General features: G+C 51.6%; 1 protein-coding gene across 2 annotated transcripts in view; it reads right to left on the reverse strand.

The window, feature by feature from the left end:
* The window catches only part of PAX5 (paired box 5), a 138830-nt gene that overhangs the window by 102461 nt on the left and 10814 nt on the right, over positions 1-25555 (reverse strand). For both annotated transcript variants that reach the window (XM_059492110.1, XM_059492109.1), the window contains exons 3-5: positions 24072-24269; positions 19765-19829; positions 17704-17832 (exon numbers count right to left, since the gene is read on the reverse strand). In XM_059492110.1, coding sequence (XP_059348093.1) covers positions 17704-17832; positions 19765-19829; positions 24072-24269 — 392 coding nt within the window. The remainder of the gene's footprint in view (positions 1-17703; positions 17833-19764; positions 19830-24071; positions 24270-25555) is intronic.

The following is a 25555-nucleotide window of genomic DNA, read 5'->3' on the forward strand; positions in this document are numbered from 1 at the left end:
AAGAAAAAGAAAAAGAAAAAGAAAAAGAAAAAGAAAAAGAAAAAGAAAAAGAAAAAGAAAAAGAAAAAGAAAAAGAAAAAGAAAAAGAAAAAGAAAAAGAAAAAGAAAAAGAAAAAGAAAAAGAAAAAGAAAAAGAAAAAGAGAAAACTCGTAACATGCGACTCTGCTACTGCTGCAAAAGGGCGGCCAGGGGCTGGCACAGGGGGCTGCTAGCTGCCCCCGTAGGAGCCGAGGGGTGCCTGCCGGGTCACGCATGCCACTTTTCCCGTCCCTGGCGGCTGCTGTGGCAAGCAATGGCCGAGGGCCCGCGCAGCGCTGGGGTTGCCGGGGAGCGCCTGCACCGCTGCCCGATGCCCACCTGCACCAGCGAGCCCCTCAGGCCCCGGGGAATGCCTGTCCCGCCCTGTGCCCGGGCCCCGGAGGGCAGCCTGTGTGCCCGGGCTGCCCGCCGGCTCCAACGCCTCCCTGCGCGCCCGGAACGCGGGCACCAGTTGTTGCCGTAACGCGCTCAATTGTTCTCAGCAGTGCTCCGGCAAATAAAGCCATTAATTACAGCCTTTCCCTGAGCCGCTGTTGGCTGGAGCAGCAATCAGCGTGCAACCCCTCATTGCCTGCTCTCGGGGAGCAGAGACAGATGCCATAAAAATGATGCGCAGCCCGCGCCAGCGCCGCCGGCTCTGCGCCCGCAGCGGCCGCCACGCTGCTCTGACACGCGATACCGTGTTTATTTATTTGGCCTGCTCAGCCGTGGGGGAAGGCACGCCATTAGGCCATCACTTTTATCTTATAACGTCAATTTACTTATACTGATTGGCTTCCTGCCGCCAAATATCAATTAAATTGCAAATGCCTGCTGAAGCTTACTTTATGTCTATTTTTGCTCATTTCCCTTTTCTCTTTCTTTCTTTCTTTCTTTCTTTCTTTCTTTCTTTCTTTCTTTCTTTCTTTCTTTCTTTCTTTCTTTCTTTCTTTCTTTCTTTCTTTCTTTCTTTCTCTCTTTCTCTCTCTTCTCTCTTTCTCTCTTTCTCTCTTTCTCTCTTCCTCTCTTCCTCTCTTCCTCTCTTCCTCTCTTCCTTTCTTCCTTTCTCCTTTCTCCTTTCTCCTTCCTTCCTTCCTTCCTTCCTTCCTTCCTTCCTTCCTTCCTTCCTTCCTTCCTTCCTTCCTTCCTTCCTTCCTTCCTTCCTTCCTTCCTTCCTTCCTTCCTTCCTTCCTTCCTTCCTTCCTTCCTTCCTTCCTTCCTTCCTTCCTTCCTTCCTTCCTTCCTTCCTTCCTTCCTTCCTTCCTTCCTTCCTTCCTTCCTTCCTTCCTTCCTTCCTTCCTTCCTTTCTCTCTCTCTCTCTCTCTCTCTCTCTCTCTCTCTTTCCCCTTCCTTTTCTTAGAGGGGGAGAGAGAGAGGGAAAGAGAACCAGAGAACCCTATGTTCAAACATAATTTAGTTTATTTCCCTTTCCATATCTCAAAGGAAAATCTATATCTCCCCCTGGAAGGCCATTTGCCCTTTGTTATTGGGAGCTGAGGTATCACAGCAGTGGGCAATTTGTTTCAGCCGACTATCACCAGCCCATCAGGACTCCTCAGACCTCTGCCATTCCAATGCAATTGTATCTGGTATTTCCATTTATGATTTGTTTTTAACAGCTGCCAGTACCCACCAGATGAATGGGTTTCAGATCCCACAGAGGGTGCCCACCCCTTCCTGCCACAGCCCGCTCCTGTCCCAAGACGTTTATCATCTTGCTGATGCAGCTTTCTGCTTGTCCCACTGTCAGAGCCCTTGCTGGCTCAGGCTGCTGTGTCTCACGAGGTGACAGGGTGGCCCGAGCTGCCAGGGCCTGTAAGCTGTACCGTGACAAACAGCTGCACAGCGGGCACTCACACGTGGTGAGCACCGGGAGCAGGAACCTATCCAGGGGCTGCAGGTGGGCTCACCTGACTTTGCCGTGGCCTTGGGGGCTGCACCTGGGGCAGCACCTGGGGAAAGGCTAACCCAGGCACGGGACCTGCTGGCCCCAAGGCGATGTGTTAGACCTCACACTCTCAGTGCTGCGACCCTCCAGAGCCCATGGAGAGCTCTGGCACACGGCCCAGAGCACCCCAGCTCACGGGCAAACACACGGCCCACCACAGCGTCTAGAGCACCTCTAGAGTGGGACACAGACAGGGAATGGCACCACATCACACTGATGGGGCTGCACGCCTTGAGGGGAGCATCAGTGACCAAATCAAGTATCTCTGGCAGGCAGAGACTCACAGCAGCACTGAGAATTGGAGGGGGACCAAGAAGGGTAAGGACAGCTGAAATGCAACCAGGATGGGAAGAAGAACACCAACCACGAATGAGGGACCTTCAGGTGTAGACCACAGCTAACCCAGCAGCACACTGCCTCTGACTCCCCAGAGTGCATGGGTTCACCAAGGGAAAAATCAGATCCCAAGTCCAAGAAAACTCATCTACAGCCTCTCCAGATGCAGAGGCAGCCTTTCTGCCTTTACCTGCGCTGTGCTCACACACTGGGCCCTCGAGCGGGGGCAGAGGAAGGGGCACAGCATGACAGCACACACATTGCCACGCACTGAACACATTGTAATCTCCTATCAGCCAAGTCCTACCTCTTACAACTGTCTGAAATGAGTGAAAAAATCTTTGGCAATTTAGAAAAATGCGGGTAAGTTTATTCTGGGCTTGCCAGGTATCAGGGTGATTATCACATCATTGCCAATTATCTTTGCAACAAGGTTTTGGACCTTTTTGTAAAGGTTTAGCGAGCTTTAAAAACCTGGGCCCATGTATTTGAACACTGCAGTCAGAGAGCAGGAGAACAAACAGTGAGGAATGCACCAATGAGCACATACACACCTACAACTGTGTCTTCAGTTAAAGCATACATACTCTGTATGTATATGTAGGCATAGTGACCATTTATATTCCATCTGTCCATCTATATAGCTATTACCTGTGTAGAGATGTTCATAAAGAAAAAATCAAGGGTACTAGAAAAGACCTCTTCACCCTTGGCAGTGTTGATTATTGACTGGTTCATTCAGTTCCTGATGGAGATAGTGTGATTGCCTGGAATGTACCTTGCAGGTTTCTAAACTGAAGGCTCCAGAATCAATTTTGTGGTAACTGGTTAGATGTGACCAGCTTACAAACTCAGCATGGGTGTCAGGAAGCAAATTCAAGTACCACCATTACTGTTTTTAAATATCACGGGCGAGGAAAGGCTCCTGGTTGGGCAAGTCACAGGACAGAGCAGAGATTAACAATTTTGGCTTGTTTTCATCTCCAGGGTGGCAAACAGGTACACAGCAGGTCATGGCTGGTGGTGCAAAATGATGCTGAAGCTCACAGCTTGCAGGGGAAGATCTGTCACTCCTGGGGTGAGGACAGTGCCAGCAGCCTCTGCTGGGTGAGACTGGCTTGGCTGGAGCTGCCCAACGCCTCTGCTGCCTGAGAGCTCCACTCCTCCTGGTGGCTGTGCTGAGGGCAGCCCCCAGCCTGTGCCAGCTCCCCGGCTCTGCCCAGAGAGGGGCAGGACAGAGGGCATGAGCTCCTTGGAAGGCTTGGCAAGAGCTTGTCCTTGGTGGCCAGAGGCTTCTGCCCCTGTGGTGACCAGGGGAACCACACATGGATACCCCACTGCGAATAAATTTCCACTTCTCTGAGGGGTGAAGTGGCACCAGCTTCATTCACACTCTGGAGTCAAATCATCAGCTCAACAGCTCCATTTTCATCCATAGCCTCCAAGAGGAAGCATTCTTGGGAATTTGATTCAGCTGTGACAAGGATCTGGAAGTGCAACTCAGCATTCAGAAACAAGAGCAAGGAGTTCCAGAGGTTTACTCTGATTGGACACACCAGATACTAACTTCATGTGGAACCACGACAGATTCCAGCATCCCCACATCCTTCTTTGGAGTAAACTGGCCCTGTAAGGTGCTGTGGTGCTCAAACCATCAGGTAACAAGTGCTGCTGCAACAAGTAACATGCAGGTGTAAGAGAGGGAGCACAGGTAAATTGAACAGTCGCACAAATTTAAAACTCGAAGACACACACCTAAACTGTACCAAAACAATCCTCCTTGGATTCAGGCATGCCTATAATTATGTTCCTCCCATCTCTGAGCACTCATAGCATTTCTGGGCCACTCCCCATTGCCATCCAAGGCCACGAGAGATGGGGACTGTTCTTTGTCCCCTAACTGGTGCTAGGCAGAAAAACACAGGCTCTGCTCTACCAAAAACCTCCCTCTTCCAGAAATGCCAACTCCTGCGTCCTCCTGCCCGAGAGAAAATCAGTGTGAGAATGGGGAGAGGATAGGTAGGTGCTCATTCTCAAGGAACCAACTGGAAACCCAAGGAACCAGAGAAGAAAAAGACTGCTGCATGACTATTTCTTATTAGTTGACGTTCAGACAAAAAAAGTCAGGCACTGTCAAGCATGAAATCTTGTTGGGACAATAGAGATGGAATTGCTACTGCTGACAGCAATGTTTACAAGGGCATGATGCGTCGATGCTGCACAGCATGAAACCAGCAGCCCCATCTAGCTCTGCGAATTGTAACAAGAGCAAAATATCCCATTTGGGACAGATAGGAGTTGTACCACCAAAAACAACCTCTCAGGTGTAAAATCCATTACAGGTGGATGGAAGGAAACGCAGAGGAGCCCAGCGGGCACAGCAGGAGGCTCCTGAGTGCTCTGCAGCCAAAGCACATTGCAAACATTGTCTCTGAGAGATGATTTGCCTGTGGGTTTGAGGGCTTCCCATCACCTCCAGCCAAAAAAAGGTGGGAAAGAGGGAGCAGGGCCGTGCTCCTCACACTGTAGGCTCTGACATCCAGCCAGACGGTATTGCTTAACTATTTCCAGGCAAGATGCAAGATATTGGACCATCTGCCTGCCTGAGGCACTCTGAGCCCTGTTATCAGACTGCTGAGAAACCACTTCTGAAAGGTCTGAGTTTTTAAAAGCCTCCACCACCAAATCTGTCTAACTCAAAGGAATTGCATACAGAGCAGTGTGGCAGCTGAGTCCAATAAGCCCTGAAACTGATAATTTGGACACCTTCCAAAGAATAGTCTGACAGTCAAATGTCCCAGGGACAGCAGGTGCAGAAAATTGCATTGCAGGGAAAGTGAACACAGAAGGAGTACCTTGACTGCAAAGTTCAACAATAATTGTTCAGAATTATAAGGGGGGAGGCTGAAGCCAGTTTAGCCAATATAAGATATTCTGTTGTCTTCACCTGAAATGCTCAGTCACCAGGAAGCCTTTGATGTGCACACTTGTGCATCAACTGCTCACAGCTTGTCCCTTAGGGCTGTGCTTCTCTCCCTCCTGAAGCACAGAAATGCAGAAGGAGGATATGTATCCTGGCCATTAGATGCAGCAGCGTGGGGGTGAGCAGTGCCCACTCCAGCAGAGCTCTGTGACAGCTCATCAGGCAAAACCAGCAGCCCAGCAGTTACTGCAGCATCAAAGGGAAATGAGGCTCTGCCGTGTGAGATGGCCACCACTCAACCAAAGCTGTTCTTACAGATGTTTCCTCACTGCAAGTTTGCTTTCTTCATATTTTGTTGACTAAAAGTTGATGTGAATCATGTAAAGCACCTGAAAGAAGAACCTTGTGATGGCATCATTCCCACAAAAGCAGCATTCTACAGACCTTGTCTGCTCTGCTAATCAGCATCTCTGAAGTCCTGATCTAGAGAAAGGTGTCCCTGCCCATAGCAGGGGGGTCAGACTAGATGGCCTTTAGAGATGGCCTTCCAAACCAAACCAAACCAAACCATTCTGTGATTCTATCATTCCATGTCCTGTGAGGGATGTACTTTCCCTGCCTCTGAGACATTTTGTGAGATGTCAGAGAACCATAATGACAGGCTGCAGGAAGTTTCTAAACAAATAAGGCGCTGATGGTGGATGCACATCCCTACTCAGTCTGCCACCAAAGAAAACCAGACAGCAGCTGATGCAGTCTACAAATGTGTCACTGCAGCCAGCACCCCGTTACAGAGCTACAGGGAAGCAGTTTTATGAAGATGGAGTGTCCTTGTGATCAGAAAACCATCACATTGCACTGATGTTGACATCTGACAGAATTTCAATACCTGACCTCCACTGTAGACATCCTTTTTGCCATGCTCAAATCAGCCAGATCAGTGCCCAGCTTATGGATTTTAACTGGATTTCCTTTCACTATAAGACATCTCAGGCAAGAATCATTGGTTCCTAACCTCCACTGGCAATATGGATCTGCAGGAGCAAAGGATAATCAGTCTCCAGCTAGAACTGTTATCTTACAGGAATTATCATAGGTACACATTGACTACAAATATCTCTTAGCAGAATCTCAGATGAGATAAAACATTGGCAAGCTCTACACTCACCTCACAGTCATCTGAAGAGAAGACCTTGTTTGCTTTCAGAGGAGCAGCTGCTGTTTGCATCTCTGAAGTCATGGGCACCATCGTGGGGACAGCCACTGCTCCAGAAGGAACAGCCCACAAGACCAAGGAAAAAGTTGTGGAGGCACCTCCCTAGATAGGGCTCATGAAGGAAATGGAGACAACAAAGGCCACGGCTCTGAAACTAACTCCCAGCTCAAGAAAAGTTGCTCCAGCGTTATAGGTGGAGTGCAGTGGCATGAGTGCACTCCTGTCATGACAGAAGAGCTGGAGTACAGAGAAACAGACCTCAGACCACTTGGGGCAGACTGCACACAAGTACACACAAAACAGACAGGGTCTAGCTGAGTATCTAGGTGAATACCAGGTGCAGTTGAAGGTTCCTGCCCATGGCAGGGGGCTGGAACTAGGTGTCCTCTGAGGATCCTTCCCACTCAAACCATTCCAAGAGTGTGTGATTGTACGGACATGAAATGGGGAAACAAGCTGAAATCGGTCTTGTTGTGGAAGTTCAGGAAAACACCAGCGCAATACTTCATCTATCAGACACTTATAAGTCCTACTGGAGCAGGTAGGGACACCCATCTCTAGATTTTCCCAATTAGGACTTCCTTTTCCATCTGCAAAATCTTTTCAAGGAAAAAAAGAATAAAAATAGGGATTTGGCTCTTTTCAGCACATCTGGGTGGAGCTAAAATACATCCTTTGGTGCTGCTGACGATGGCTGTTGCTGCTCTGCCTGAGCTGTTGGATACCTAGAGCCTCACTGGGCAGGCACAGGCTGCCTGAGCCTCAGGACGTGCAGGGATGCACACAGCCTGAGCACAGGGCTGATGGCACATTGCATGCCCTGCACGTGCTTCAGCCACTGTGTGACTGCTGAGAAGCACATCTTCCCCTGTGCCCATCCTCACACATCTTCACATCCTCCCCGTGCCCATCTGCCACCCCACGGCACAGCGAGCCCTCAGCACAGGACCCAGCAAGGACACCACCACCTCTGGTGGGCACCACGGCTCTCCCTGAGCTCTGCCATACCCATCACTATGCCATGACAAACTCCTCAAGGGGCTCTTCTCAAGGGCTGGCACATCCAGGAAATACAGACAGCCTGCAGGTATGAATCCAATACTCCTGCACACAGGTATGTCCAGCTATTCATATAATTAGCTAAAACCTACACCAAGTGACTGCAAAATGCAGTCACCAAGCCTGATGCAGATAATCCCCAATGGGACCATTCTGCAAATACCAGGAGAGGGCAAAATGGGCAGGATTCAATCAACACTGCACAACCACCTCCGGCAATGCAAAGGCCTCAATGTGAAGAAGACACAAAAAGGACATGTGTCGTAGACGTCTTTTGTGGAAAATCCTTTCTTAGGATTTTTCCTTGTGAGAAGCTGCAGTTTCAGCAACAAATGTAAACAATGGTTATCTGCTGCTGTGGAATGCAACAGGTGGATCCGTGATTGGTCTCCTGTGGATGTTTGGATTTACTGACCACTCACGGCAGAGCTGCTCTCGCTCTCTGTCTGAGACACAGATCTTTGTTATTCATTCTTTTCTGTTCTTAGCTTAGCTAGCCTTCTGAGAACCTTTCCTTCTATTTCTTTTAGTATAGTCACAATGTAATGTATATATCACAAAATAACAAATCAAGCCTTCTGAACATGGAATCGACATTCTTGCCTCTCTCTCATCCTGAAAACCCTTGTGACCACGGTCACACAAACGGACCTGGAGAGAGCTGCCAGTCCCAGGACACCTCCCTTCTCTGCCTCTCCCTGCTTTTGCTCTGAATGCTCACGGGGGACTCGGCGACCGGCAACAACAGCAATTACAGCTTACAATATGAACTCCAGAGCTTCCCAAAGCACCAACACAAACTGGTTTTCCACTGTCATTCAGGATTTCATGAGGCTCTCATTTCAGTCAAGGAAATAATTCTGATTTTAAAATTCCAGTAAGCTTGAATTGCTTGAACCCGCTGCAACAGCAGCGAATCTCAGTCTCTACATGACAGTCCTGGTAGTAGGGCTGCACTTTGTGGGAAGGCAGCTGACCTGACACGACCTGCACAACTCCTTACTTCTTCCCTAGGGGCAGAAGCACACTTGGGGGCGCAGGGAGACCCTGGCCTAGCCACACCCTCGCCGTGGTGGTCACCCCACCTTACAGATGGAACAATGCAATGGAAAACCCATCACTGCTTTGGACACAGAGAAAGCCTGACACAGAAACACACGATGCTTGGAGAGCTCTTGATGTCACAGAGCTGCCAAATCATTTACCTTATGCTCTGGGGTCGGACCTTTTGTGTAGGAATAGCGCCCTGCCTCCTTCCAACCACCACCTGTGACTGGCCAAATCTCTCTTCCAGGCTAACGAGGCTGAGACACTGCAGCTCCTCTAAGCTCCCCTCATCCCAAACACGTTTGAAAATCAAGCATTTGTTTTAACAGTGCAGATGTATGCTGACCCAAGAGGCACTGAGGTACAGACAGGGAAAAGGGGGAAAATCACACACCGTCATCTGAAGTGTGTGACCCTCCTCTCACAGAAGCACCTTGTTCAAGAGTGGCACATGAAGGAAACTAACCACCAAAGAGCCAAACAATCTTTTCTTGATTTTGTTCTTCAGATCTCTCAGAAAGCCCTGCCATAATTTAAAAAATGGAGTACTAATTGTGAATGTTTTTGAGTAATATAATTTACCCATTTTAAGGCAAAACTTTGGTCACCTCTCTGCTTATACATATATGTGGCAGATGCATCAGAGGCACACAGATACATGCTCTGTACAGATACATAGATACATACATGCATTGTGACTGCACCTCAGCATTTCCTCCTCTCTGGATTCTATTGATTCCTTGATGAATGAGAATTGTTCATCTTGCTCATGACTTTTCTACTTACTTTATATTAGCATTTATAACAAACATCCATCAAAACTGACAAGTCCTGCTTTTCCACAAAACTGCTTCTTCTTTCAAAAATGCATTCCTGTGAAAGAATCCTGGCCAGCCCCAGCACTGGCACCATCAGGATGATCTGACAAGTCACCTACCCCTAAACTGAATCTCAGCTAAATTTATATGAAGAGGTTGTTCCTTGAAAAGCATCTAGCAGTTGACAGCTCCTGATGAGAACAGCTGGAGCTACAGCAGGGCTGTAAGGAGTGGTGGAAGTCTGGGCTTTTCATTAACACAGCTCTGAGAAAATCCCTGCTCCACTGAAGCCAGTCGCAAACCGGCAGGGCTTCACCTCAGAGCCAGAGGAGAGCTCTACAGAAAACAGGGGCCCCGGGGACCACATTAGGAGAGGAGTGACAAACATGCTTGATGTGCACACCAGACAGCTGGTAACCTGTGTGCTCAGAGAGGGCAGCTGCGCTGGCAGGGAGTTTTCCTGTGCTCAGCTGTGAGCAGGTGAGCACCACTGATGGCCAGGACAGCACCAGCTCATCCCTCAAACCCCTCAGACAGGAGGCATGGGGACAGCCCCACCTGCAAACAGCTGCCCACCAGGCACTGCCCTCTAGCCAGCTGTGGCCATGTGCACTGGGCTCCCACAGAGGCCGTGAGCTGGCAGCAGAGCCCCAAGCTCAGGGATGCAGGCACACCCCGTGCCCAGAGCTCAGGGATGCAGGCACACCCTGTGCCCAGAGCCCAGAGCTCAGGGATGCAGGCACACCCCGTGCCCAGAGCCCAGAGCTCAGGGATGCAGGCACACCCCGTGCCCAGAGCCCAGGGGTGCAGGCACACCCCGTGCCCAGAGCCCAGGGGTGCAGGCACACCCCGTGCCCAGAGCCCAGAGCTCAGGGATGCAGGCACACCCCGTGCCCAGAGCCCAGAGCCCAGGGGTGCAGGCACACCCCGTGCCCAGAGCCCAGGGATGCAGGCACACCCCGTGCCCAGAGCTCAGGGATGCAGGCACACCCCGTGCCCAGAGCCCAGAGCTCAGGGATGCAGGCACACCCCGTGCCCAGAGCCCAGAGCCCAGGGGTGCAGGCACACCCTGTGCCCAGAGCTCAGGGGTGCAGGCACACCCCGTGCCCAGAGCCCAGGGGTGCAGGCACACCCCGTGCCCAGAGCCCAGAGCTCAGGGATGCAGGCACACCCCGTGCCCAGAGCCCAGAGCCCAGGGGTGCAGGCACACCCTGTGCCCAGAGCTCAGGGGTGCAGGCACACCCCGTGCCCAGAGCTCAGGGATGCAGGCACACCCCGTGCCCAGAGCCCAGGGATGCAGGCACACCCCGTGCCCAGAGCTCAGGGATGCAGGCACACCCCGTGCCCAGAGCTCAGGGGTGCAGGCACACCCCGTGCCCAGAGCTCAGGGATGCAGGCACACCCCGTGCCCAGAGCTCAGGGATGCAGGCACACCCCGTGCCCAGAGCCCAGAGCTCAGGGATGCAGGCACACCCCGTGCCCAGAGCCCAGAGCTCAGGGATGCAGGCACACCCCGTGCCCAGAGCCCAGAGCTCAGGGGTGCACAGAGCTCAGGCAAACCCCGTGTCCAGCCTGCCAGGGAGGCTGGGACTCACACTGACAGTGAAGAACATGGAATGCTCCCCTGTCTGGCAGAACTGAAGGTGGCACGAGGAGGATCTCAGCCCACATGCTCCATCATCTGTCTCGGCAGAGCCTGGAATTTCCCTCCCCAGAATTCTGGCAAACACTTTGCCCTCAAACATCAGAACAGCTCCAGTTGGAGGCTGAAATGGCTTTTTGCTTAATTTCTGTGAATCTAGACGTGCAGAACTTTTTCAGAAACTGAGGCTACATTATTTTAATGCTGCTATAGTGGAGATCTGAGCTGACCTACATTTTTTTTCTCTTCCCTAGAATTTCATGAGGAATGAAATTTCAAGGAGAAATCCTGTGCTAGCTGAGCTGCTCCTGCTAATGTTTGGGATGGCTGGACCATCATCAATGAGCCCCCAGATGCACTCAAGGGTGTCGTGGAACACTCAAGGGCTTAATTCTTAAATTAAACTCCTCCTTCAGACATCCACAAGCACCTACGTGCGACACCATCACTGCTGGTGTCAAATCACCAGCATGGCCAGAGCCTGCTGCCATGTCAGCACATTCAGGATGGACCATGTAAGGTACACAAAAGGCAAATGCAAAAGCTGAAAGACAACTACAACGGTTCTCAGAAATTATGTCCAAGAACTGAAAAATTAGCTTCCAATGAAATATAAAAAAAATAAATAAAACTTCCCCCAAAAGCAGATTCCTTTGGATATAGCATAGATGAAGCCATCATTGCAATGTAACAGCAAGGCCCACATGAAACCCTACTTAAAATGATGATGTCAGTGTCGGTGTGGTGAGGGAAAACCATTTCTTCTGAAGAGAAAAAGAAATAATGGGACAAATAGCCCAAGCCACTGTGCAAGCCCAGGAATGGAGCCCTGAACGATAAGGACAGTCTACATCAGCGGGAGAAATTCAGATCAGTACTTGCCAGCCCTGCAAAACCTCCTGCCCTCCACAAGCTTCATCTCACCCTGGACTCATTCCTTGGGGTAAAGCAGCGCCAGTGAGTTAGTGCTGCTGAAGTGGGGCCAGAAGTCATTAAAGGGGACCCCAGCACTTCCTGAGGACTCTGGAGGGTGTTTCTTTCTCTTTCACCTCTGTGTGGGCTTGGACATCTCCACTTGTTTAACCTGATTGCAGCACGGAGTGAGTTTTTTGATTTCTATGTATTTTCCCACTGCCTCTTTTCAGCTATTGCTAACTCAGCAGTGGGATTTTGCATCCCAGGTGCTCCACATAGGCATCTCCCCAGTGTGCCAGGGAGCCTGGAGGCCTAGTCAGCCCCTTTCTATTCCTTAGGGAATTCTCTCCATGTGTCCTTCCTACTCACCACTGCCCAGACTGACACTTAACTCTTTTGATGTAATAAACCTGCAGTTTCTATTGGCAGGTGATTTTTTCCTTCCATAACCTCCTGCATTTTTCCCTTCAGTGTTTGTCTGCTTTAATTGTTTCCCTTGCAGTTAAGATTCCCAAAGGGTTCAGTCCTTTGCACATCACTTGCATGGTGCAGAAGACCCCAAGAAAGTTCTGGGCAGGATACCCTCAATCCCCAATACCAGCAGGCTCTGGTCACTGCCTGAAGTGAGCTGAATAATAGGGACTTATGTCAGCACTGGACCTCATCAGTGGCTAATTTGTGCACTGAACTCCATCACCTGCTGATGCTGAGAGTGTGGGCAGGCAGCCTCCAAGGCATTTGTGCTCGCAGCCCTTCAAACCACTGCCTAGCTGTGAGCGTATTTTCTTATTTCTGTCCATCTGGGAAAACACAGCTCATGGGCCCTCTTATGGAGCAAAGACACAAAATACAGAAACACTCACTCATTCTGAGTGGTATGCTTTGCTTTTCTCTGTCTCTCTGTCGCTGACATGTCACTGACTTGGTGAGCTCTTGTCCACCTTTGTCACTGCCAAGCACTTCTCCAGCTGATCTCCACAGCGGCTGTGGTGCTGGTGTCATTGGAAATATCCCTGTGTTATATCCCACATCAGCTTCCATGCACTGGCCAGCCCTGCTTGGAACCCAGACATGCCTGACCCAGGGCATCCCTTCCTGAAAACACAGTGACTGCAGAATGGGACGGTTCTGCAATGCCTTACAGATGCTGTGTGTAATCCTTCATGTACAATCCACCACCGTGTGCAATCCTTCTCATTTACTTCTCATTTCTGTTAGTGTCCCAGCCCCTCTTGGAGCCCTATTCTCTCAGACAGAAGGCTGTGACCCAAACACCTAGGAGCACACCATATCTGTGATTAAAGGAGTTTCTCAAAGAGTTCAGTCAAGGGAAGAAAGCGCCAGCACTTACATCATCACACCAGATGCTGACAGCAATGTTGGACTATAGCTGGTGAGAATGGAAACAAAACACAACAACTGGTACAAGAGGAGATTTCCTGCCACAATGCTTTCAATTCCCCAAACTCCTCCACTGCTGGGAAGTCCCTGTTAAGACTGAATATTAGATTCCCTGCAGCTCTTGGCTGCATGTATCTAAATCTGCCTAACCTTCCCTGCAGCAAGGAGCAGACACTTGCACCCTGAGTGGCACTTTGTTGAGGATGCTCTGCTGAGCTTGGGCAGACCAGGCCACGGACAGTTTGCTCATGGTTGCACAGGGCCTTTTGAATCAGCTGCATCTCTAAAAGGGAAGCACACAGCCCAGCTGGTCTGTGTGCCAGCCCCTGCATTACCTGACACGGGCTGGAAGGTGCCAGCTTGCACACTGCAGCACTGTGCCAGGGCACTGATAGCCCTGGAGTGGGATTCTGGGTTTGTGTTTCTTTTTTCCATGAGTTGGACTTTGGTGATCCTTGTGGGTTCCTTTCAGCTCAGGGCATTCTGTGATTTTAGCCACAGCAGGATGGGCCATGGGACACTTGTGCCCATTGATAGTCTCTATTTTAACAGCATACAGGTAATGTTAGGGACATGACAGAGTCCTGCACTTCCAGAGAAACTACTGTATGCAAACAGATTCCAGACTGACTTAGCTGCTGTTAATGCAGCTGCTGCCCCTATTACCTGTTGGTATTGAAGGTTTCTGCACATTTCTGTGTCAGAAGTGAAGCACAAGCATCCTTCTGGTAGGTCAGGCACTCCTACCCCGACACAACCTGAAGCAATTGCTCCAAAAAGGCATTATTGCCCTGTGGGAAACAGTGCTTTGCATAAACAAAGGAGGTGCCAAAAACTCTTGTAAGTGCTCCAACTGTGCTCACAAGCCCACCAGCGGCCAGTCTCATCTCTCTGCAAGAGTGCAGGATCAAGATTCTTCCTGCAGCCCCAGGCCAGCCCTGACAGCAGCCCCAGCTGCAGCAGAGCACAGACAGCAGCTGCCTGCACCGAGGGCAGAATTTGTGCCCACGCATGGCCAGGCTGAGCAGCTCGAGCCCAGGCTGAGCCCAAGCTGAGCCCAGGCATGGCCAGGCCGAGCAGCTCGAGCCCTCTGGCACCAGCAAGCAGAGGGCTCTGCACAGGGTGCAGCATCACTGCACCCAACATGTCGGTGCCAGCACCCCCCCACACCCTCCCCTTGCTCCGTGAACCCTCTTGGCAGGAGCCAGCAGGCACAGCAAGGCTCCCACAGAGCACAGGCTCCCTGAGATGCCAGAGTCCTTTGCTGGAGAGGTGGCACTCTCCCACTGAGGCGGGCGCAGCACACGAGGAGATCCAGGTGAGAAGCACATCTCATGCCTCAGGCCTGCATTCTTGCTGCAGCATCCCTCTCAGCTGGCATGGCACAAACACAGTTAGGCTTGCTCTTGGGCGCGAGCCCTTGTGACACCTCTTCCACACCTGCACAGCTCTGCAGGATGGAGACCAGGGCTAGCAAAGGGAGCAGTGAAGGGAGAAGGAGGGTTGGGCTCTGCCTGGCCCTTCTTCCCCCATCATCCTCAGTGAATCCCCCAGAGCACTTATGGCCCAGCAACCTCTCTTGTCCCCAAAACAGGTCCTGACCCCAGTCTCCCACGCACCCACCTGTGGACAGAAGTGTCTTTTGCTCTTTTCTCAGTGCTCGACAAGGATTGTTTAGCCCCACTTCAGAAAGCTCTAACTTTCAGACAGGAGATGCTCAGCACTTGCCAAGATGCGTCAAGCGTCCATCCTGACATCAGCACTGCTCCCCCGAGCAGCTGCTGCTGGTGCAGTGAAACCAGCCCCACACACAGGCTGGCTGTCAGCCGTGGATGCAGCACTCAGCTTGCTCTGACCAGGGGTCCTGCTGCCCTGAAGGCAGACCCTGCTGAGAGCAGGCCCCCCGCCACGGTCACTCTGTGCGCTCCTGCTGCCCACCCGCCCCTCTGCGAGCCTCCCTGAGGCGCGGGGCCGGGCAAACCTGCCCCAGTGCCCCTGAGCAGGCAATTGGCAGGCAGGGCAGCAAGGAGGCTGCATGGCATCCTCCGCTGCTGGGGCTGCAGCAGCTGCCTGGGCTCCCTGCAGGACAGCCTGCTCCGCATGCCAGTCTCCAGTAGCCTGTCCTTTAACCAAAAGTGAAAGCAACTGATCCCCCACCAAGGCACATCTGCTCCAAGTCCCTATTGCAACGGGGGGAAAAATGACACCTTCAGCTATAAAAACCAATAAAGACTGTCTGATTTGGTTTGCCCCTGTTGCTACCCAGCAAGCTTCCCACTGGGTTAAATACTGGTGACATCTGCTAATAAAATGTCACGAGTGAGGAGAACAAAACTGATTACTGAATTATATCAAGTGCTGGGTGCAGCTGGAAGGGCAAGTCCCCCGCACCTCAGCCCCAGGCCGAGGGCAGCCAGGACATCTGCACAGCCAGGGGCTCCAGGAGCGTGTGCAGGGAGGCAGAGCACTCACCTTCCACAGCTGCAGACAAAGGACACAGAGCCCCCCAAAGCCAGGAAATGGCTAAATTAGCTCTGCCGCCTGGGCACCCACATCGTCACACAGGCCAAACTCGGGTGACATGCTCCTCCTTATATCAGAGGGAAGTGTGGCACGCACAGAGCCTTGGGACTCCTCCAGGAGCACCATGCCCCCACCCAGACCCACGCAGAAGGACCCTGTGGTAAGCAGGACAGTAAGGAGGGTGCTATGGATGCTCCTGGGGCTCCCCTCTAACAGACAAAGATGTTCCTGACTGTGCCTCTCCAAACCTGCAGCCCTGAGCCTATTACAAAAGCAGTTTAAGCAGCCTGCTGAGGACAGCATTATTGTCCAGCCCAAGAGCTCAAACCCCATGACTCATCCTGCCAAACTGAGGGGGGTTGCTTCAGCAATCACATGCACATTTCTGAACATGAGCTGAGAAAAGCTGAGAAGGTTCTCAGCTCTCCTTCTGGAACTGCTTTTGCTTTCCAACAAAACACTTAATCCTTTTCTCTGCAGTTAAAGCAGTGTCTTCTGACAGACACCCAAAAAATGTCTCAGTGGCAGAGGAGCCATGTGGTATCAGTAGAGACAGCCTGTGTCCTGACCTGGCTGATAAAACATAAAACTTCTACCCTACCTGCTTTAATGCATACATTTAACTATGCATTTATAACCTGGATTTGGAAAAAAAAAAAAAAAAAGGCATGTGTATAATCACAGAGTTAAGTAACAATGGAATATTTAGCAGGAACCTGAGCACAAAGAGCTTTATACTTCCACCATCAAATTAGTTCCCATGTGGCTGACATTGACCCCCCAGCCTCTTGCAGTTTTTCTCCCAGTTCAGTAAATCTGGGTCTACTCTGCAACCTGACCATGTGTTTCCACCAAAGGATGCACTGGCACTGACCCTGTTTGCACAGCTCAGGCACCCGGCTGCTGATTTCAGCTGTGTGTCCCCCAGGGGATGGGGTGGGTTGGGGGTGCCCCTGCAGCTCCAGCCTACCCCCACCACCCCTCCCTGCCTCCAGCAGGGTTTGGGCAGCACGGGGATCTGCACCTGCTCTGCTTGCAGGGCACTGCTGGACCGGCACCAGCAGCAGGAGCTGGGGAACGTGGATGCTCCTCAGCAAGAGGCAGGGGGCTGATTCAGCAGGAAAGGCAGTCACCCCTCCTCACATGCCCTCTGCATCCTCAGCTGAAAAAGCCCCACTGCAGTTCTGGCGTCCCCACTGCTATACAAATTGTGTCCACAGCCATGGCCTCAGTTTCTCTATGTAGGTTCTTCCAAAATGAAAGTAATGCCTTAAACTAAAGGTACTTAAAAAAGACACCAGCAGAGAATTTCTCCTCTTGTACCTTCCACTCCACCTCTGGTGTCTTTCTGTCCAAAACATTGTTTTCAGCGGGATGCAGAACAAAACACCCTGTGGATCTGAGGAGTATATCAGCAATATCCAACCCCAGCTGGACTGTGCTTACTCCTACCCTTCAAGACTGACAAATGTCCCTGGTGAAGCAAGTCCTGGGAGAAGCAGCACAGCAGATGTCCATGCAGTTAATTTTCTGTCACTTTGCAGATATTTCCTAATTCAGGTGGCCACAGAGTCAGCACAACTGTGTCTCTTCCCCTGTTTGCTGGCAGGAGGGAAAAGTTCCACGGTGTGGAGGAAGGCCTGGCTCCAAACTGACACACTGCCATAGCTTTCCATAGCACCGGGAGAAGGTCCTGCATGCGGCCATTGGGCCGTCAGCACTGGAGGCAGCACTGGGACGGGCCCTGGCCCGTCCGTGACCGTGGCACGCGCCAAGGGGCTGCGCAGAGCACACCCCCAGCCCCCAGTGCCCAGCGCCGTGCCGAGCACCGCCCTCCCCAGAGCCAGCCCCGCTACCTTCGTCCCGCTTGCGCTTGCTGCTCTCGGCGCCCGGCGAGGCGATGCCCAGGATCCCGCTGATGGAGTAGGACGAGCCGGCAGAGTCCGTGCTCACAGAGGACACCTGGGTCACTGATCCCGTGGAGGCTGCAAGGCAAGGACAGGCACTCAGTCAGCCACCAATGGCCCCCACGGTGTGAAGGAGGAGGGCTGGGGCTCAGCTGGCCATCGTGGCCCCTGCAGCTCAGGAAGAGCCCTCGCCCACCCCCGCCATGCCCATCCCCACAGCAGCATGCCGCAGCAGTGCAGGGTGGCAGGAGAGGCACGGCCAGCCCTTGCCCCATCACAAGGGGCTGGCTCTGTGTGCTGAGGGACAGCAGATGCTTTTCCTTAGCAGTCAGACGCCCCATGTCACACAAAAGCCCATTGCCTGGGACAGCAGAGGCCCTCCAGTGACACAGCAGCCCAGCGAGGTGGGCAGAGCTTGCTGGGAGCACAGTCACGCAGAGAGAGGAGCTGGCACAGAGGGTACCCGGGTCAGGACCCTCCTGAGAGCAGGGCACCCTACACCTGCTGCACTGTGCTCTCTGCATCCTGTCAGACCACACCACAGGCCTCTGGCCACGGAGACCTTGCACACCTGCAGCTGCCTAGCGATGGATGGCTGAAAGACCCTGAGGTTCCCAGAAAAATGACCCAAATCCTTTTTGCTCTGGAAGAGCCCTCAGAACAGGGTCCTGTTTGTGTCCAGCAAGGGCAGTCAATCAAGGGCAGTGTGGATGTGCCAGACTGCACAGCAAACACTGCCCCTGTGATGCTGTGGGTGTCCATGGCTTCACAGGAACAGGCAGAGGAGGGAGCACCACCATCAGCTCCATCAGCTTACAGGCTGAGCCTGCCTTGCCATGTCCCTACATCCTAGAAGTCCCCATAGACCCCAAGGACAGGATGGGGGTTACACATGTGGGACCACACCAAAGATCCCCAGACAGGACTCACACGGAGCAAAGCCATGTCGGGAATCCATGCTCCCTCTATCAACTCCTGAGAAAAAAGATTCTTCTTCTCTGTTCTTGACTTTTTCAGGAAGAGAAACACTTAAGCCAGCACAGTGAGATAAAGGGAGGTTTTCTTCCCCAAGATTGTGTCGGCATTTTCTGGAGAGAAAGGTCTAAGGGCACAGGGTCAGCAGCATGACTCCTCTGACCAGCTGAAAAAGGGCAGCTGAAAAAGGCTGCTCTGCATCTCCCCTCCCTTTCTCCCAGTGCCAGCACACCCTTGCCAAGAGAGAAGCAGCAAGCATCTCACCGTATCACAGGTGACAACACAAAGGCAGAGAGAAACTAGGGCCCCCCAGCACTTCCTAGGGAGCAAGGGCTGACCAGTGCCCCGATGGGTTTGACGGAACAGGGACAAGAGGAGAGCAGCCCCGAGCCCTGAGCGAGCCCCTCCTGCATCCCTGCTGCATTGCAGCACACAAACACCCACCCTCCTCACAGAGACACTCAGCCACGAGCAGGGCTGAGGGGTCTCAGCAGCCTGGGGGTCCCCTCTGGGTCACCCCCCACCAGCATCACCTCCCTCAGGCTGCAGCATCACTGCTCTGAGGATGAATTAAAAGTTTCACAAAGTTTTGCTACCTCTTCACTCAAGACTGCAAGTGCACAAAGAACTATGGAAGGGATGGTTGATAGATGGAAAAAACACATTCAAAACTACTTACTGACTAATGATGCAGAAAATGTTATGAATAAGTATCCCTTTCTTGATTTATTACTTTAATTATCTGACATTCTATAGACCCCTATTAGTGGGGGTTTTTTGGTTTAGATTTCAATTTTCTGTCTCATGGTGAAAGCTATTTATCATAATAATCAGTAAAATTCAAAACCTTTTAGCAGTATTTATAAAATTCATTTACTATGTTCAGCCCTTGGAGAATGACAAAGAAGGCACATTAGCACGTGTGCTGAAGTGTTTTATGCAGAATTATCTGTCCATAAGAATGATTAAAAGTTCTTCAGAATATTTGTAATCCATTATTATTTTTTAATGTATTTTTAAAAAAGTTTTCCTTACCTATGCTGTGACTGGAAGCTGGGACCTGCTGATTGGGTGGCTGCTGCACCTTGGTCCTTATGATCCTGTGAGTAATGGAGAAACATGACCACTTAGCATTAGCCGTGCAATGGCAGGAGGCATTAGACACTATTTGTTCGGTGCAGGACACCAACATCAACACAAAAAATGCCTTTCTGCATATGTTCCCCTCACCACTCGCTGAAAGACCAAAGTTTGGCAGGTGGACCCAGTGGCACATTTGTGTCCCCAGCCCCTGCTGTTAGAGTCATCAGGGTGACATTCCACAGAGTCACAGAATGGTTTGGGTTGGAAGACACAAGAGTTGACAGCAGGTCACCTGTCCGACCTCCCTGCTCAAGCAAGGTCATCCCAGAGCAACCAAACAGGATTGCACCTGCATGGCTCTCAGCATGCTCCAGAGCCTGGTGTTTGGTGGCTTTGAGCATCCAGTCCTCACTGCCAGGAAAGAGAAACCCACTCTGTGTGGGCAGCCTGCAGGCCAGTGCCCCCTCCCCAGGGAGCCAGAACCTTCTGAGCCCAAAGGCCCAGCCGGCTGTGGTCTGCAGCCCTGGGACACGAGGAGAGGAGAGGAGAGGAGAGGAGAGGAGAGGAGAGGAGAGGAGAGGAGAGGAGAGGAGAGGAGAGGAGAGGAGAGGAGAGGAGAGGAGAGGAGAGGAGAGGAGAGGAGAGGAGAGGAGAGGAGAGGAGAGGAGAGGAGAGGAGAGGAGAGGAGAGGAGAGGAGAGGAGAGGAGAGGAGAGGAGAGGAGAGGAGAGGAGAGGAGAGGAGAGGAGAGGAGAGGAGAGGAGAGGAGAGGAGAGGAGAGGAGAGGAGAGGAGAGGAGAGGAGAGGAGAGGAGAGGAGAGGAGAGGAGAGGAGAGGAGAGGAGAGGAGAGGAGAGGAGAGGAGAGGAGAGGAGAGGAGAGGAGAGGAGAGGAGAGGAGAGGAGAGGAGAGGAGAGGAGAGGAGAGGAGAGGAGAGGAGAGGAGAGGAGAGGAGAGGAGAGGAGAGGAGAGGAGAGGAGAGGAGAGGAGAGGAGAGGAGAGGAGAGGAGAGGAGAGGAGAGGAGAGGAGAGGAGAGGAGAGGAGAGGAGAGGAGAGGAGAGGAGAGGAGAGGAGAGGAGAGGAGAGGAGAGGAGAGGAGAGGAGAGGAGAGGAGAGGAGAGGAGAGGAGAGGAGAGGAGAGGAGAGGAGAGGAGAGGAGAGGAGAGGAGAGGAGAGGAGAGGAGAGGAGAGGAGAGGAGAGGAGAGGAGAGGAGAGGAGAGGAGAGGAGAGGAGAGGAGAGGAGAGGAGAGGAGAGGAGAGGAGAGGAGAGGAGCCCCCCATAAGCAGGCCCAGGGACACCCAGCTCCACCCCAGGGAAGGATGCACTGCCTTCCCCTTCCCCTCCCATCCTTGGAGGAGTCTGATGGAGGCTGCAGAGGTCTGGTCTGTCCACAAGGCATCTCCCAGCTGCCAGCCCCAGAGCGGAGCTGCTGGGTGTCAGGCACAGCCAGGGGATGGTGTCAGCCACGCACCCAGAGCCGCCAGCCCAGTGAGAGGGGCAGGAGCACACCGAAGAGACAGACCCTGCAGGGTCCAGCGGCCCACTGAACACGGCTGCCATGGTGAAGAAAGGGTGTCCAGGGCCTTCTGACACGTAAACATCTTTATCCCTGCAGGAATGGAGACTGGAGCACTTGAAAGCTGCTGGACAGCTCTCAGCTGATTTGAGCAAAGCTAATCACAATGATTAATTAAGTCTTAACCGCACAGACTTGCTTCTGCTATTGAAGAGTGACCTATTATTAAAATTAATGTTATTAATTAATAATTATTATTATTATTCACTCTTACATGGAGGCAGCAGCTCAGATTTGTCTGCTGGAAGGCCCCCTCAATAGGAGGGATGAGCTGCAGGAGTCCATCCCCATAAACCCCAATGCTCCACAGGAGCAGCATCAGCACCATGGGAGGGAACAATGGAGCCCTGACACCGTGGGGACAGGGACAGAGAGCACACCTGGCACCGTGGGGACAGGGACAGAGAGCACACCTGGCACCGTGGGGACAGGGACAGAGAGCACACCTGGCACTGTGGGTTCAGGGACAGAGAGCACACACCTGGCACTGTGGGGACAGGGACAGAGAGCACACCTGGCACCGTGGGGACAGGGACAGAGAGCACACCTGGCACTGTGGGTTCAGGGACAGAGAGCACACACCTGGCACTGTGGGGACAGGGACAAAGAACACTTCCACACCGTGGGCACAGAGAACAGGGAGCCAGCTCAGGGCCTCTGTCCTCCCCATGCAGAAACCCAGCTGCAGCAGGGCAGGAACCACTGAGCGAGAGCAAGGCTTGGGTTTGTGCTGACCAGGCAGCCCCTCATTGGTACCTCAGTGGTGAACAAGGGTACTGGGGCAGGGGCTGCATCCTTTCCCTCCAGCAAAGCCCCAAAGTACACACTCAGTGTTAAATGTGAGGATAAACCCCACAGACTGATGAAACTGTAGGATTTAGCATTAAAGCCAAATGTTTTGATGTGAATTCCAGGTTCTTTGTCACATTATTGCTCAGTCTGGGTTTTCACAGTGAGCTCCTAAGCTGGCAAAAACAATTCTCTGGGTAAACAGATTGACTCAAACAGATTGCATGCATTTCTTAAAAGGGATTGCAAACCTTTGAGGAAAGGAGAAGATCTTAGCCAGAGTCACAAGCAGATGAGAAAGAATTAGATTTACAGCCAAAACTTGGTGACAGATTATGAACTGGGTTTCTGAACAAGGGCAGCAGCGGTGTGGGCATTATGAGTGTGGAAGCATACAAGGACACAGCAAGAGGAACACAGAAACTGGCTCAAAATATGACTGGAAGCTACCTAAATCTCCCTTTTAGCTAGAGCTATGACTGCCTTTTCGGTAGTTTTTTGGAGGACATGTGACATCCTCCTACACAAGCAGAAGACTGCTTGTAACAGCCATGCTTCTCTCATGACTCGTTGATGTTAACGGAAGTAGAGCTTTTCCTTAGGTATTTGATATTTTCCTTTGGTTTTCCTAATGTCTGTAATATTTCTCAAACTCTCTTTAAAGACACCATGCCCACAGAGTTACTGCATGGTGCTCTGGAGCCAGCAAGGCTGCACATGAACTGACCCATTTTTTCTTTCAATTCCACCAACCCATGACTCGACACTCAGCCCATCAGGGCAGAGGCTGCACTTTCCCCCAACGCTGGGGAAGCCACTCCAGCTACTCAAGCGGCAACTCCATGAATGCAAATCAGGTTGGGATAGCCAATAAAGGAATATTGCATCAATTTATTTCACGTCTGGACGCAAATGAGAGATTTTATAGCGAGCTGCATTCAAAGAATTTGCATGCAGTTGCACAAGTGAAAATCACCTCACCGGCGTGGTGAGGAGGAAGCCCAGAACAGAGTGAAAATTAACAAACCCTGCTTGCAAGGGCCGTGGGTGCCCAAAAGCTCTGCTGCTCAAGTATTCATCTCTCACTGTTGCTCTGGCAGGGCTGGAGATGCCACGTGGTATTTTACTGGGTTTTTCCAGCCTTATGCATCGCTTGACTCAGGGGGAAACCGTGGCCGCAGAAGGTGTAATGGACAAGGCAGCAGGTCAGAGCCCCTAAAACCAGGCCTTCCATGAGCCCAGCCCTGACTTGCAAAGCCATGGCAAAGCACCCAAACGCGGGACTCTGTCTCCAAATGAGATTCCCCTGCATTTTCACAAAAGCAATTCCAGGCCACTCAAGTTCTCCAAGGCAAAAAGCAGACAGTGGAGGCCCTCAGACGCTACCAACTGAATTCCCCCATTGATATTCACACTGAACACAGGCCTGGGCCAATGTCACCAATCGGGTGTCAGGTGACAAAATGGAACCTCAGCCCCATGCCTTGGGTCTCTTTCTTACCCAGATGACTGCCACCCTACTCAATGGCCATCTGATCTTCCCCCCTGGGCAAGGCCTGTCCCACCGGACCCTCACCCCACAGAGCAGAGCAGAGCAGGGGCTTTGCTCTGCTGCAAACACATAGGGTCATTCCCAGCAAGGTACTCGGACTCACAAACAGGGGAAAGCAGGGAAAAGAAGCCAAGGCTGGCAGAAGAACCTGCCCACTCCTAGGAAACCCTCCTCACCCGTGGTGCTTCAGCACTCAGGTCAGCCTAAGCTGCTCCCAGGCCCAAGTGCCCTGGGCAAACAGGTGAGGCTGCTTTTCTTACAAACAGCCCCAAACCCCCAGTGCTATCAAAGACAAAGCCATGGTGACACGGAGCATCCCACCCCAGAGCCACCAGCTTTACCTGTTGATGGAGCTGACACTGGGCACGGTGTCGTTGTCACACACTCGCTCAGCAAGGAGTCTGTCCCTGATCTCCCAGGCAAACATGGTGGGATTTTGGCGTTTGTACTCTGCAATTTTTTCAACGACTTTGGGTGTGGCGACCTTTGGTTTTGATCCTCCAATCACTCCAGGCTTAATACTCCCGGTTTCATAATACCTGGGACAACATCCAAAACAAAGCTTTGGTTATCACACACAGACAGAGAACATGCTCTGAGATTTATAGAGAACATCATCTCAAGGTAACCAAACCCCAGCAAATCCTGAGATACATCTTCACTTTCACATACACATTTCCTGCCCGTGTGGTTCTTTATCACCTAATAGATTAACTTATAGTAATTGGAATTTGGCCTCAGGATACAATATATATTTTTCTGTAATAGCAAGACAAAAGAAACAACGCAAGATTAAAGGGCATGCTGAGATCCAAAATTAACTGAAAATGTGTGTTATTAATCAGCAGTGCTGGCAATAATAGAAACAAATCACACCAAAGACCACTTTTTGCAGTGGACTCTTTTGTAGCAAATTACTGTTTTTACAGAAATGCTGTCATTAATATCTACAGTTTGTTATGATTCAAAGTGAAATGAAGGCTAGATGTTATATTTTATTTGCACCTCTGGAATAAATACACCAGGATATCTTTTTCCTATTTTACGATTTCAATATGCATATTATGGTTTTAATCGTTCATATTTTTCAAAATGTATTCTTTTCATCATTATGTTTTCAGTAGTTTCAATAACAAATTTTGAGGGAAAGGGAGCTGCTCACGCTGCAGAGGGGTCCAGCTGAGGCAGGGTTGGTTTCTGTGACCAGCCCTTCCTCGGGTGCAGCATCTTCCCCACTACCAGCAGCTCTGCTGATGCCACAAAAGGTACCACCTTTCTGGTACCACCCCTCTCCACCCAGAAAAGGTGAAGAATGAGATCCCCAAAGCAATATAAATCTGACCGGTTTTCCACATGTACATCACGCAAGATCAGCAGCTTTTGGTAGCTTTGCCACAACACCTGGCAGCTGGGATCCGGGGGCCCTGCCAGTGTCCCCCTTTAGTGCAGTCTTGCCCACGCTGTGAGGAGCAGCAGTCACACCTCGCGTGCCAAGGGCCAGAACGGAGCCCAGAGTGAGACTCTGCTCCTCCGTGCTGCAGTCAGGGCATTCCACACAGGAGCTCTCTCACAGCCCTCAACTTATTTGCATCTTGTGAATTTTCACATGACCGAGTGAAAAATAAACCCCAACAATAAGCTGCCACCCCAGCTGCCCTAATCCTGCGCCCCCTTTCACACGGAGCAGCCTCTCACCCACCAGGTGCCCACCGAGCTGCGCCTGCAGCAGCTCAGTCACCACTGATCACTGCCCTGTGCCCCCATTCCTACCTCAGGAAAAACTCACAAGCTGGAAGATAAGAATGCTTATTTATGTATTTTCCCT

Source organism: Ammospiza nelsoni, chromosome Z (assembly GCF_027579445.1).
Source record: "Ammospiza nelsoni isolate bAmmNel1 chromosome Z, bAmmNel1.pri, whole genome shotgun sequence".
Classification (NCBI taxonomy): domain Eukaryota; kingdom Metazoa; phylum Chordata; class Aves; order Passeriformes; family Passerellidae; genus Ammospiza; species Ammospiza nelsoni.